General features: G+C 39.8%; 1 protein-coding gene and 1 long non-coding RNA gene across 7 annotated transcripts in view; one reads left to right on the forward strand and one right to left on the reverse strand.

The window, feature by feature from the left end:
- The window catches only part of LOC122562614, a 46,373-nt gene extending 41,107 nt beyond the window's left edge, over nucleotides 1-5,266 (reverse strand). For 4 of the 5 annotated variants that reach the window (XR_006315372.1, XR_006315370.1, XR_006315368.1 and 1 more), the window contains exons 1-2: nucleotides 5,179-5,266; nucleotides 4,102-4,287 (exon numbers count right to left, since the gene is read on the reverse strand). This is a non-coding gene — a long non-coding RNA (uncharacterized LOC122562614). Of the gene's footprint in view, nucleotides 1-2,297; nucleotides 3,455-4,101; nucleotides 4,288-5,178 lie in introns of those variants that run through there. The other variant, XR_006315369.1, reaches the window with a different exon arrangement.
- The window catches only part of grk3 (G protein-coupled receptor kinase 3), a 300,505-nt gene continuing 291,687 nt past the window's right edge, over nucleotides 5,203-14,020 (forward strand). For both annotated transcript variants that reach the window (XM_043715596.1, XM_043715595.1), the window contains exon 1: nucleotides 5,203-5,864. In XM_043715596.1, the coding sequence (XP_043571531.1) occupies nucleotides 5,752-5,864 (113 nt within the window). In that variant the 5' untranslated portion in view covers nucleotides 5,203-5,751. The remainder of the gene's footprint in view (nucleotides 5,865-14,020) is intronic.

Below are 14,020 nucleotides of genomic sequence, written 5' to 3' on the forward strand. Positions count from 1 at the left end.
CCTGTGGGAGTGGCAGAGTCAGAATCATTGGTGACCTTTAAGAGGCAATTGGATAGGTACATGGATGGGTGCTTAAGCTAGGACAAATGTTCGGCACAACATCGTGGGCTGAAGGGCCTGTTCTGTGCTGTAATGTTCTATTTCATAATCTATATATAATAGTTTCAATGCTGAACTGACCTCAGTGTCATGAACAAGGGAAGAAATAAGCATTCTGGTTTCATTTGCACAATTGTTAAATGTCAAATTAAGACACAATCAAGCTCAAGATAACACAAGCAGGTAAAATACTGAAGATCAATGGTCATATGAAAGCAAAATGTTGCAGATACTGCAAATGTGAAATAAAAACGGGAAATGCTCAACAGGTTTTGCAGTATCTGTAGAGAGATAAAGATGCAAAATCACAATTTCTAAGCCCAGTCAAGAATTAAACAAATGGATGATTGCCTCCCAACCTTGTCGGGAGTAATGAAATAGTGATATACTGGTACGAGTAATCCAGAGACCAAAAACAACACTCTGGGGAAATGGGTTCAAAGGTCACAATGGGGGATGGTAGTTTTTTGAATTCAGTTAACAAATCTGGAAATAAACCCTGGTGTTATGGTGACCATAACCCACTTCTGTTTGTCATCAGAAACCCATCTGGTTCACTAATGTCTTTTACGGAAGTACAATCTGCCATTCTTGCTTGGCCTAAATTGCACTGTGGTTGACTTTGTAATTGTCTAGCAAGCCACTCACATGTATTCAACTGCTACAGAGTCTGATAAAGGAATTAAATTGGACAGATCATCTAGCACTATCAGTTCCAATTCCTGTTCAATGCATTGGCTGACCTGTTGACCAGCAGATCCCTTTTTTTAACATCAGGGGCTGGTGCCAAAACTAGGAGAACTGTCCCACTGACCAGTGAAGCACAGCTTGACATAGTTGTTCTCATAAGAATCTTATATTACAGACAATGTCCCTGACATCAGCACTCACTACTCATAGATCAGTGAACACAGAGGTGATGGCACAGCAGTACACAGTGGACGGAGTTGCCCTGGGAGGACTCAATAGCTACTCTGAACCCCACAAAGGACATAACTGCTAGACTGGACTTGCAGCAGATAGTTAGCGAGCTAACAAAAAGGAAAAATCACACTTGACCTAAGTCTCAAATTAGACCTATAACAGATACCAGTCCATGACAGCATCAATAGGACTGACCACTGCACTGTCCTTGTGGAAGTGAAGTTCTGCTTTCACGCTGAGAGTCCCTTTATTATGTTACGTGGCATTACCACCTAATTGGATGGGATAGATTCTGAATAAATTGAGTAGCTAAAGACTGGGTATCCATGAGGTGCTATAACCCAACAGCAGCACAACAATATTCAACCACAATCTACAATGTCATAGCCCAGCATCTCCCGCACTCTACTATTACTCTGGTTCAATGGAGAGTGCTGGGGGATACATGAGAAGCAGCACCATGCATACTTAAAAATAAGGTGCAACACCAGATTATTAGGAGAAAGGTGAGGAGTGTGGATGCTGGAGATCAGAGTCAAAAAGTGTGGTGCTAGAAAAACACAGCAGGTCAGACAGCAACCAAGGAGTAGGAAAATCGACATTTCAGGCATAAGCAGTTCATCAGAAACTCCTGATGAAGGGCTTATGCCTGAAACGTTGATTCTCCTGCTTCTTGGATGCTGCCTGACCTGCTGTGCTTTTCTAGCACCACACTTTTCAACACCAGATTACTTCCAGCATAAACAGCAAGTGATTAGGCAGAGTTTAAATGATCCTGTAATCAATGGATCAGATCTAAGTGCTGAAGTCTTGCCACTTCCAATTGAGGATAAATAAACAACTCACCAGAGGAGCCCAGCACATCTGCGTAAAGACAAGACTGAGGCATTTGTATCTGTCTTTGGCCATAGGTACTAAGTGGCCTTTTCCCAAGGTCTCCAATATCAGGTGCCAGCCTTCAGCTAATTCAACTGACTCCATATGGTATCAATACATGGCCGAAGAGATCAGATGCAGCAAACACAATGCACTCTGACTATGTTCTGGCAATAGTACAGAAAATTTGCGCAAATAACGACATGCTATTAGCAAAGTTGTGTCAATACAACAACACTGGCACCTACCCAGCAATGTACCAATTTACATTGTAACGTCCTATGTACATCAATAGGAGAAATCCACCCCAGACAATTAATGACCCATCAGTCTGTTTTCAATCGTTAGCAAAGAGATTTAAGGTATCATAGTGCAATCAAATGGCACTTACCCAGCAACTTGCTCACTAATAGTCAGTTTGTGTTCTGTCAGGTAATTTCAGCTCCTCATTTCACTACTGCCTTGCTCCAAATATGGACATAACAGCTCAACCAAGCAGGGGAAGTGACTTCAAGGCAGCATTTGACTCAGTGTAACACTAGCCCGAAAGAAATTTCAGTCAATGGGGATCGGAGAGAAAACTCTATGCTGGTTGGAGTCATACATGGCACAAAGAACAATACTTGTGGTTTTGGGAGGTCAATTATCTCTGCCATAGGACATCACTCCAGGAGCTGTTCAAGGTAGTATCCTCAGCCCAATCATCTTCAGTGATCTTCACTCCATCATTGCTCACATAAGGGATGTTCACTGATTGCACAATGTTCAACACCATTCACCACTTAGATATTAAATCGGTCTGTGTCCAGATGCAGAAAGACTTGGACAAAATTCAGGCTTAGGTTGATGAGACACAATTAATATTCATGCCTTGCAAATGCCAGGCAATGATAATTTCCAACAAAAGAGAATGTGACCATTTCCTGTTGACATTCAATAGCATTACTATAACTAAATCATCCACTGCTAATATTACCATTGACCAGAAACTGAAGAGGACTAATCATACAAATACTCCGGCTACAAGATCAGAGGTTGCAAATTCTGTGGCAAGTCTTTTCAGTCCCTGTCCATCATCTGTAAAGCAGAAGTCAAAAAAGGTGATGGAATAAACTCACTTGCCTGGATGAGTAAAGCTCCAATAACACTCAAGAAGCTTGAAACCATTTAGGACAAAGAAGCCTGCTGATCAGCATTCCACCTACACCTTCAATATTCAGTCCCTCCACCATGGATGCATAGTGGCAACCTTGTGTACCATTGACTGGATGCACTGCAATAACTCCCAAGGCCCCTTAGATGGCAACACCCATGACTTTGCCACTAGAAGGACAGGGGCAGCAGGTATATGGAAATTCCACCACCCTCCCTTGGAACTGTATCACCACTCCTTCATTGTTGCTGGGTCAAAGCCCTGGAGCTGTCCTCCTAACGGCACTGGGGGCATATCAACACTACATTTACTGCAACATACAAGAAGGTGGTTCACCATCATTTCCTAAAGAGCAATTAGGAATGGAGAATAAATTCTCATTTAACCAGCAGCACCCAAATCCTGTAAACAAAAAAAAAAAGACATTTGACTCAAACTTTGGGGGTCCAACGTGAAATGCAAAATTCCGACCAATGAGTAAATATCAACACATCACCTAATCCTCCTTGTTAGAGTATGGGAACAATTTATGTGAGTGAGTGGCCATCGCATTTTACACCACCATGCACACAAGGTAACTTAAAAGGACTGGTTTGAATGGAGCCTGATGGAAACTTCCAGGTTACTTCCAACACAACCAAGAGCAAATAATGCTCTCAATATTATAGGTTAGGGGTACAGTATTCTGAGGATACATGGTACATTTTACATTGTTCGGATTTTGCAATAAAAGGGAATATTTTCTGGGACAGAGGAAAGAGTTATGTTTTAAAAACATAAATGTGGAAGTTTGTAGCCAAAACGTTATGATAGATTCATGTCAAGACTTTCTTTTCCCTTCACACTAGACCTGGACTCCTCATAGGTGTTTTGTATTGTTTAGACTTCAAGTTTAAATTGATTGTCATTTCAAAGCCGTTTTGCTGATTTTGAGCAACGAGGATACACAGTTGTGTAACATCATGATATGGGGTAGAAAATTTCCTGAAATGAGCAGAATAGAAATCTTTCCAAAATTAATCTCAAAAAGCTAGTAGCAGGAAGCTCACCCCTCAAGAAGATTTCCTTTGGGTCATCACTGTGGTTCAGTAGATGGGGAGAGCAATGTAAATGTTACAGTATTATTGTGCAGTCTGTTATGGTCGCAGGTTAGTTTGTGGTCTATGATCTGTTGCTTGTTGTGAGTAACATGCCAATAACTGTGATGTAGTCTCTGCTCCAATGGACCTGTAGCCCTGAGAAAGAGAAAAAAAATCAACGTCTCATTGAAAAGCGGAAAGGAAGCTCAAACGATATAAATAAAACTCCCCCTTTTGAGCTATCATGTCTTCGCTCCTGACCGTATTGATTTAGGTTTTGGGATCGCTCCAAGGGACCGCATATAATTAAGATCGTCAAAATGATGCATCTTTACGTGTGGACCGATGACTCTGATCCCCTCCCCCCTCAAAAAAAGTCACGGTTAATAAATTAAAACAATTAGTTATTGGTTTGCGGGATCTCTGAAAATTAATCACCAATATAACTGACAGGTACCCAGCTGACTGCACATTGCTGTTATCTTTCAAAGATGTGACTTTCCATTGAAATTAGACCGCAGATGTTGAAATATCCAACCTATCCCAGTTGGATGATGAATATCGGGGGTTCGAAATTCACCTCGGATTTTTTTTTAAAATAGGCGTAAAACCGGCGGTATCGGACCGGCCACCAGTTTGATAAGGTCTGACATTAAATTCCAGTGACATATCTGCCTGTGATAGGCAGCTAAGTAGATTAGCGCCGAATTGTTCGCCAAACCCGCGGACGAAATCCGGATCCCAGAGAGATTTTTGATTTTTTTTGCCACTTGTAGGTTGAATTGATTAAGGTGCATGTGCCTGCTTGAGACTTGTGGTCCTTCCCTTTTTGTAAACCCGAGGGATTATAATTGAATTTAACGAAATCTTTCTCACCCCGACCCCACGATGCCAATTTAAATGTGAAACTAGCTCCTCCTGTTTGATGCAAAATGGCAAAGCAAGTGAAATAGAAAATAGCAAATTCTGCTTGTTTCTGTCTTTTTTTCCCTTGGATATACATGGTTTTGTTTCAAATAAAAGCCCTTCTCTAATTCCCACATTCACCTCAAAGCAGAAACGTGCCCCTGGATGCATCCAGCGAGCGTCTGGTGTGAAACGGAGGAGAACTCCAGTTCCACGTTTTCGGAGAGATCGTTTTTTTTGACACCAGGAGGAAGTGGAAAGCTTCAGTTCTCTGCTCATGGCCACTGTACAACAGAGAGCATCAGGCTGCACCAGAAACAGAGAGGAGAAATAAAGGCCGCCGGGAGCAGAGGAGATCGGAGCTGGGGCTGGTGGAGAGGGGGCTTAGAAAAGGAAGACCTTCTCTCAATAGCCATCCTGGAGGCTTCCTATTCCCAGGAATGAGGACTGAAGCCTGGCTGGTTCCCAGATGATACAGTTGGGACAGAGTTTCTGGCTGTTAGCTGCTTGAAGAGGCTCCTAGTTTTTTCTTCTTCCCTCCCAGCTTTTGGATCAGGGCTTCTGGACTGTCCCCCCCTTGGGGAGGTTGCAGCGATATCCCCAGCCTGCCTGCTGCCCGTCTCTGGTGGTTTGTGGGAGTCTGTGCTCCTCTCCTGTTTTGCTTCTAAAGACTCTTCCCCTGCTGCTGTTGCTCTCTCTCACTCTCTCAGCAAGATGGCGGACTTGGAGGCTGTGTTGGCTGATGTGAGCTATTTAATGGCGATGGAGAAAAGCAAATCGACTCCAGCCGCCAGAGCCAGCAAGAAAATTGTACTTCCAGAGCCCAGGTAAGAAATGAAAGAGAGAGAGAAGGAGGGGAGGGAGGGGGGAGAAAAAAATCCCCAGCACAAACCCTGAGGGAGAATCCGAATCTAAAGAGCTGCAGCCCGTTGTCATGTCAAGCGGACCTCTGAAACAACATCAAAACAGTAGCTGTCATTTGTTGCAAAAATTCTTAATATCATCAGTATATTCAGTCATAAGATATGGTATTAACGGGAGCTTAAGAAATCAAGCGAGCATAACCTACATGCACGTCCAGCGGGACCGAATCGACAGCTAAACCAGACATTCCTTGCATCCCCACCGTCAATATCGAAATTGGGTGAATCACAAATTTGCTCTCCTTTTTTCTGTTGAAAATTTAATGACCTCATTGATAACAATTTAAAGCAAAAAACGTGTTTTGAGATGAATGTACAATATGTAATAAAAAATGCCTAGAGGATCATGCGTATTGTTTTAAAAATCCAGTGTACATTCCCAAACGAATTGTGCTAACCCAAAATAATATAGGTTAAAAATCATCGAATTTGTGTTTTTCTTTTTGCTCGCTATCACGTGGGTCTTCTGCATTAAGACATCGGCAATTAGAATTACATTTCAGAATTTGTTTGATTTGTTCAAGAATAAATCAAATATCTAAAATGAAAAACAGTCTCATAAATTATATTAGGCATTTAAAAAAAAAACAAGTAGTATTTATCACAATTTGGAATTATGTCTTCCTGCAACGTGTTTGTTTTTTTGGCTTATGTCAAGTGTGATTAACTGTGAATGCGATATAATAAACTTGAATACAAAAATATGGTATATTCAGCAAAATTATTTTTTGGAGGAGAAATATTCAATCAGGTTCTTTTTTTGAAAATAGGCCACTTATGCTAGGAGTAGTGAGACTGTGTGTAGGTTTTGTAGTTCCTTCCTGTCTGATTTGAACAAACACCAGCATAGCAGAGAGAGCAATGTATGTTATGGGAGAGAGCTGAGGATACTTTACTTCCACAATAATGTGTTAGAAATTCAAATTAAAACAAGTGCATAGTAAAAAAAAAACATTAACTTAAGAACAATTACAATGCACGTGTGTTTGTTGAATATTTGTGATATTTTGATTATTAAACACCATCTATTTGAGGGCTGTAACTCAATCTATTCTTGAAGATTCTTTAGAGAGAGGAGGTAAACTGGCTATCAAATTTGGCTAAATTTGCTGATTTTTATTCCCTACTATCCATAAAGAACAAACTATAATATTCTGCATATGAACGTGTGTGTTTTCACATAAACATCTATACTTAGGAAACTGTACACAGGTTTTGTAAATCTGTTACATGCTGGTGTAAGATTTATTAAAAATAAAGTTATGTCTTTACTTCCCCAAAGAGATCCACTCATCAGTTTTGACCAAATTTTCAATTCAGTTGACCAGCCTTGCATTTGTTTTGTTGTTGTGGTTCTGATGCACTCACAGGAAACAAAACAAGTTTAGCTGATCCCCAGAGGGGAAACTAATTGTTAACAATAATTTTTTAAAAAAGTTTTAAAGCTTCTTATTAAAAATGGCTTTAAATATCAAGTAACTACAGTATTATATGGATGGCAATCTATTATGCATTATTTGTGATTTGAGATAACGTTCTGTCTCACATCTGAAAGGCTTTTTCAATATTGTTTGGAAGCATTATTTCTTTCAATCGTCAGAGTTTTGTTGCCTAAAATGATAAGACTATTTTCTGCAAACTAAAATAAATGTTATGAAGCCATGAGTTATGCAAATATAGTTTCCAGGAATGAAACTTTTTATGTAATGTCCATTGAATGACAAATTACCATTATGCTTTCACAAGCACAAAAGGCCCTTAATGCAGAAGTTCTGTGGGAGTGAGTTATGAAGAACTCTGTTGCTAATGAAAGTGAAGTCTGAATTAGTATCAATTCTTTGGAAGCTGATTGATTGACTGGTTTAAAGGAAGTTCTCCTTTGGTTGAGTGAGAAGAGACACTGTCAGGTGGAGAGGCAAAAAAGGTGAAATCCTGGGTTCAGCACCAAATGACCTTCTCTGGGGTGTTCACATTTATATCAGCACTTGGAGACTAAGAATGAGGAAGAAAAACAGCCAACGTTCTTACTTCTGATCATTGCCTTGTTGCATTTTCCAAGAAGTGCCTGAAACGAGGGAAGAGATGAGGTAGTGATCAGTGTTGTCCACCATGGCTGAACAGGAACCTGACATTGTTTAGATTCCTAACAGAGGAATTGCTTTGGTGAAGTATTAGTTGGCTTCTGGAATTCATGTATCCCAACCAAGGTTAACATGTTTTTTTTTCATGGATCTATGATTCTGCCACTGAAATGGTAGGTGGATTTAGCTTAAAAAACCAGAACTGAAAAAGGAATACATGAAGATAAATGGGGTTCAGAGAAGTCATAAAAAATGGTTAAAGTGCAGGATGGAACTGAATAATGTTTGGTGTAGTTGGAACTGGGAACATTGATTATGAAGCTTTACTCTGTACCTAATATTTGCTTTCCGGTTGTGAGGTGTGAAATGTCAATTCTCCTGCTTCTCTGATGCTGCCTGACCTGCTATGCTTTTCCAGCACCGCACTCTTGATTTCTGATTTCCAGCATCTGCAATCCTCACTTTCTCCTGATTTGTGAGAGGCGGTTTGGATGAACATTTATTTTCTCATTTAATTGAGTTGTACTTGAACTCAGTGTCCGACAGAGAATTTCAGAATGCTTTTTACTCTGGATCTACCCCAAAGCAGACGCAGATTTACTTTTCATTCAGACTGTGCTGTATTTGACTTGGAGATGCTTGATGCTAACACTGTGTGTACAGGATAGATGTTTCATTGCCTAGCATCATTAACCCTGACAAAGGCAGACATACCATTTTTGTCAAAAATAATTTGCAAAATTGTTGATGATTCAAGGAGCCTCTGAAGTTTTTTTTAAGAAGGAATTAATAAGCCTTTCATCATTCATGGAGTTGATTTGTAATAATAACTATTATAATTGTGAAAAGGTGCCCATTTTCATGACTGTCCACAACTCTGTGTAGATCCACTGTTAAGGATGCTAAAATAGCGTTAGTTTTTAAAAAAATTTAATTTGTGGGATGTGCGTATCGCTGGCTGGCTAGTATTTATTGCCCATCTCTAGTTGGCCTTGAGAAGCTGCTGGTGAGGCTGCCTTCTTGAGCTGCTGCAGTCCACTTCCTTTGGGTTCACCCACAAGGCCATTAGGGAGGGAATTCCAGGATTTTGACCCAGCAACAGTAAAGGAATGGTGACATACTTCCAAGTTGGGATGGAAGAACTTCAGGTGATGGTGTTCCCATATTTCTGCTGCACTTGTCCTTCTAGATAGAAGTGGTCATGGGATTGGAAGATGCTGCCTGAGAATCTCTGGTGAATTTGTTACAGCACATCTTGTAGATAGCACACACTGCTGTTATTGAGCATAGGTGGTGGAGGGAGCGGATGCTTGTTGATATAGTGCCAATCAAGTGGGCTGCTTTATCTTGGATAGTGTGAAGCTTCTTGAGAGTTGTTGGGGCAAGTGGAGTCATTCAGGCAAGTGGAAAGTATCCCATCACACTCTTAACTTGTGCCTTGTAGATGGTGGACAGGCTTCGGGGAGTCAGAAAGTGAGTTACTCCCTGCAGCATTCCTAGTCTCTGGCCTACTCTTGTAGCAACTGTGTTTATGTGGCAAATCCAGCTGAGTTTCTGTTTAATGATCAGCCCCAAGATGTTGATAATGTGGATTTCAGTGATAGGTAATACCATTGAATGTCAAGGGGTAGTGGTTAGATTGACTATTATTGTGATGGTCATAGCCTGGCATTTGTGTGGCATGAATGTTATTTGCCAGTTGTCAGCCAAGCCTGGATATTGTCCAGATGAGTTTGCATTTGAACATGGACTGCTCCAGTGTCTGAGGAGTTGCAGATGGTGCTGAACACTGTGCAATCATCAGTACATCCCCACTTCTGACCTTATGATGAACAGCAGAAGATAGTTGAGCCTTGGACACCACCTTGAGGAACTCCTGCAGCGATGTCCTGGAGCTGATGATGATTGACCTGCAACAACCACAACCATCTTCCTATGTGTCAGGTATAACTCCAAGCATTGGAGAGTTTGCCATTTAGAGTTAGGGAGGGAACAAGTTCATTGTCATGGTTATGAGAGTGGGCATGGCTGTGATGACTCACACCCACTTCTGAAGATGTGAGAAAATTGTTTTTTAAAAAAAGAGAGGGTGGAGACCATCAACAGTTCTACACAAGTTCCACCCAGCTGGCTGGTGGTGAAGAGGGGTTGAAGAACATTATGGTCAGCTGTGTCAAAAGTTGCAAAGGTTGAGCTTGGTTAGATTACCTCTGTTGCAATCAGACAGAATGTAATCTGTGACTTTAAGAAATGTTTAAGTACTGTGGCAGGGTTGGAATCTTGATTCAGGTGATTCAAACTTGGTGTCCCTACAGCCTAAATTGAGATTATATAATGACAGGAACTTACCTAAAGGGAAACGGCAATAATGAATGTAGTGCAGACAATATTTGCTTCTTGCTTTGTGTGCTTCCTGTGTCGCATATACAACCACGGAAGCTTACGGAACAGAAGTTCTCACATGCAGTCTCTCTCTCTCCAGTCCAGAAGAAAGGAATAATCTGCCCTTTTTGATTTTAGAGGAAGACTTTCATCTAAGACTTACCTCGACCAGCTTTCAGCAGCCAGCAGACTTCCAACTGACTGAAAATGAAACCTTCAAGTTCATCTGTGATGGTCAGAATCCTCACATTCTTCCCTGCTTTTTAGTATTCAGTTTACTCAGATGGCTGAAAATATTTGAAAGAGATGCCACTCGGTTCACCAGTTATCATCAGAAAGTAACTCTTTTTAAGGAAATCCTGCCTTCTTGAAAAAAACCATCAGTACTTGCAGGACCTCCTGAACAAGGAGAGAACTTCCCCTCTGATAACCATCCACCTCGGTGTGTAACAGTAAACTTTGATGCTCAGTCACCATCTCCACACATAAAATATTGAACAAACAAGATTTCAATGGCTATGATAATATGTAATTCACAATTTTGTTGGCTTGCTCTAATACATCTAACTCTGGTTGTATTATTTTAGTTACATGAGCTTCAGGGTAGAGGTAGATGATTGAAATGTCAGAATTTTGTTGTTTCACCTTACCTGCAAATCTTTTGACTTTCACTATTACAGAGGCTTTTCTGTCAGTGCAAATGCTCCAACATGTCGCCTGGGTAACTTTGCTTTCCTTCAAATAGGTGCCTGTTACCCAAGTATTTCTTCACCAGTCCCAGGACTCCTTACAAGAGAGAAAGTAATCTCCTGAATGGGGGAGTTTCCATCAACATCCCCCACAGCTAGCAGTGTTCACTTATATTGGTGGATGCCGTAGTTGGGACTTTTTTCAGGTTGATTGAGATCTTTGGTGCTGAAAGTACCACCCACCAAGAGCTGGGCATTCCTGTGTCACATAAACAACCACAGAAGCTTACAGAACAGAAGTTAGCTATTTGGCCTAATGTGTCTGTGTTGGCTCTTTGGGATTAACTCTCTGATTTACCTACCACTGTTCTGCTCCTTTCACAGTATTGTGTTTTTTTTCTCTGCTACAATACTTACTTAAATTTTTGTGCAATGGTGTTTGCCTCAAGCATTCCCTGAAACAAATTGCATACTGTGATAGATCTATGTAGGAAGTTCTCTTAAGTTGTTTGTAAAAGACTGAAGCAGGTCAAAATTGGTGGCTTCTTACCACTGACTCCTCAATGAGAGGAAATATTTCTTCCCTGTTCAATCTAACAAATTCGATAGTTGTTTGAAAGGAAATTCTGTTAAAACTAATTTCAGCTTTCTTTGCACCTTTGGTAATATCAAGGACCACAAATTTCAAATCTATTTCTAAAGATTGCTCCTTACCCTAGGCTGATCCTGATGATTTGTAGCATGATCTTCATCCTTTTAGTGATACTTCTAAAATGAGGGGATTAAACTTGCATTTTAAATATTAAGAGTTCCAAAGAGAGTCATACTGGATTCGAAACATTAACACTGTTTTTCTCTCCACAGATGCTGCCAGGTATATTGAGTTTCTCCAGCATTTTCTGTTTTAATTTTTGTTCTCTAGCATCTGCAGAATATTACTTTAATTATTTTAAATGTTGACTGACCAGTATTTTGTCCAAATTTTTATCTTTTATTCATTTTAACACTGTTGTTTTCTTTTTTGCTGAATAAAAATGTGCTTGCACTTGCATGTTTAGAGAATTATGTATTTGAATCCTTGAGTTTCTCTGTTGATCTGTGTCCTTGAGAAACTTTACGTTCAGTATGTATTCTATGCAGTTTTATTTTTCCCAGATATTACTTTAAGTGTATCTATCTTCAACAAATCACATTAGCGGCCAGTCTGCCATTCAAAACTATCTGTTTTTCCTGACGTCTTATACAGCTATTCTTATTTGTCAAAACCCTGACTTTTCTGTTTTCTGTTAATTTTAAGGTGCCTATCATGCTCAAATAATGAGGGCTGTCCATTCATCCTTTCCACTCCTCCTCCAGTACAGACAAAACCCATTTGCCCAACACTTTGATGTTTTTCTGTGCAGCAGGACATTGTACGTAGTACGCCTGATGGATTCATTTTGTATTCAATTAGTTACTTTTTCAGAAGCTCTGAAATTTTTCAAAATGTGATTTGCTTGAAATAAGACTATCTTGACTAACTCTTACATTTCTGAATACTAAGTAATGTTCTCTCAAATAACGAATTATGAGACTTTGCTCACAGCCGATATTAGATTGACTTATCCATAAAATTCCAAGACTTTTTTTGAAAAAAGTGTGCATTGGTGTAATTTGCATATTTAAGGATTGGAAGACAAACCCACTGTCTCTGATCATTTTCAGCATTCCTGGGTGTATGCCATTCGGCCTCTGTGCTTATTCACATTTGGTCCTGCATTGTACTGGTTCCACTAGTATTTACACAGTCAACAAGTGACCTGTTTATAAAGGCTATGTCAATGGTGCTGCGTGTGCCCATTAGGAAACATTTAGGGGATGAGCTTGATCCTTTCTCTTGGGAAGTCTTTTTTGTTTCATAACTTCTGAATGGGATAAGATCAAGAACTATAGACGCTGGCCTAACTAAATGATATTTAGTGCATTACCCTTGCGTAACGACAAGGCAGGTTGCTGTTATTGCAACCTTCCTGCCTACTCTGTAACCAAAGGGAAGGGGGTGACTCAGAGAAAATTATTGATTCACTGTGTTAGTTGCAGTGTAAAGTGAACAACTTTTTAAAGGATTGATTTGAAATTCTTACTTGTCTAAAAACAAGTGATAACTTAATTTATATTACTCCTTTAATGTAGAAAATGTCACCAGGAGTTTTACATATGAAGGATATTGATAAAATAGGTAAAAGAAATTCAGAAGAATGATGGTGAGCTGTAGTGAGAGAGTTAAAGTTTAGAATGGTATCTTAAAATGAACAATGGAGGAAAGGAATTCTGAAAGGGGTGCTCAGACAGTACAATACCAGTTGCACATACAAGACAAAAATTGGCAGAATGTAAGTAATTGATGAGGAAATATATATAGTTGCAGGGACAAGAGATAAGGAAACCATGGAGAGACTTTACTTTGTCATTGTCCTTGTTGGTTGCATTAGATCATTGCAATAGTAACCAAGTGATACTACTACAATGCCAAGCTTAATATAAATGCAGAATAAAGTCCAGCTGGTCACTGATCTACCACTGCAGGTGGTAGTGGTAGGAACAATTTGAAATGATAGATTAACAATAACATTGTACATTGACATAAGATTTACTTACTTGGATCAGTACAATAAACACCGGTGACAACAACTTCTAAGTATCACTAGGCGTGACCTCTTATTCCTGTAATCAATCAATGAAGAATATTGGAAAACTCAAGCATTTTAATCCTTGGTGAATTGTATCTGTCTGTGCAGTTGACTACTCCTGTCTGCAGTTGATGAAAACTGGTTAAATCAGATGATGAGATCTATATATAAAATCTGTAAATAAGTGGTGAGAATGAATTTCTTGGCCAGAACTTTATACAAAAATGATATACTTGGAG

This window comes from Chiloscyllium plagiosum, chromosome 25, assembly GCF_004010195.1.
Source record: "Chiloscyllium plagiosum isolate BGI_BamShark_2017 chromosome 25, ASM401019v2, whole genome shotgun sequence".
Lineage (NCBI taxonomy): Eukaryota > Metazoa > Chordata > Chondrichthyes > Orectolobiformes > Hemiscylliidae > Chiloscyllium > Chiloscyllium plagiosum.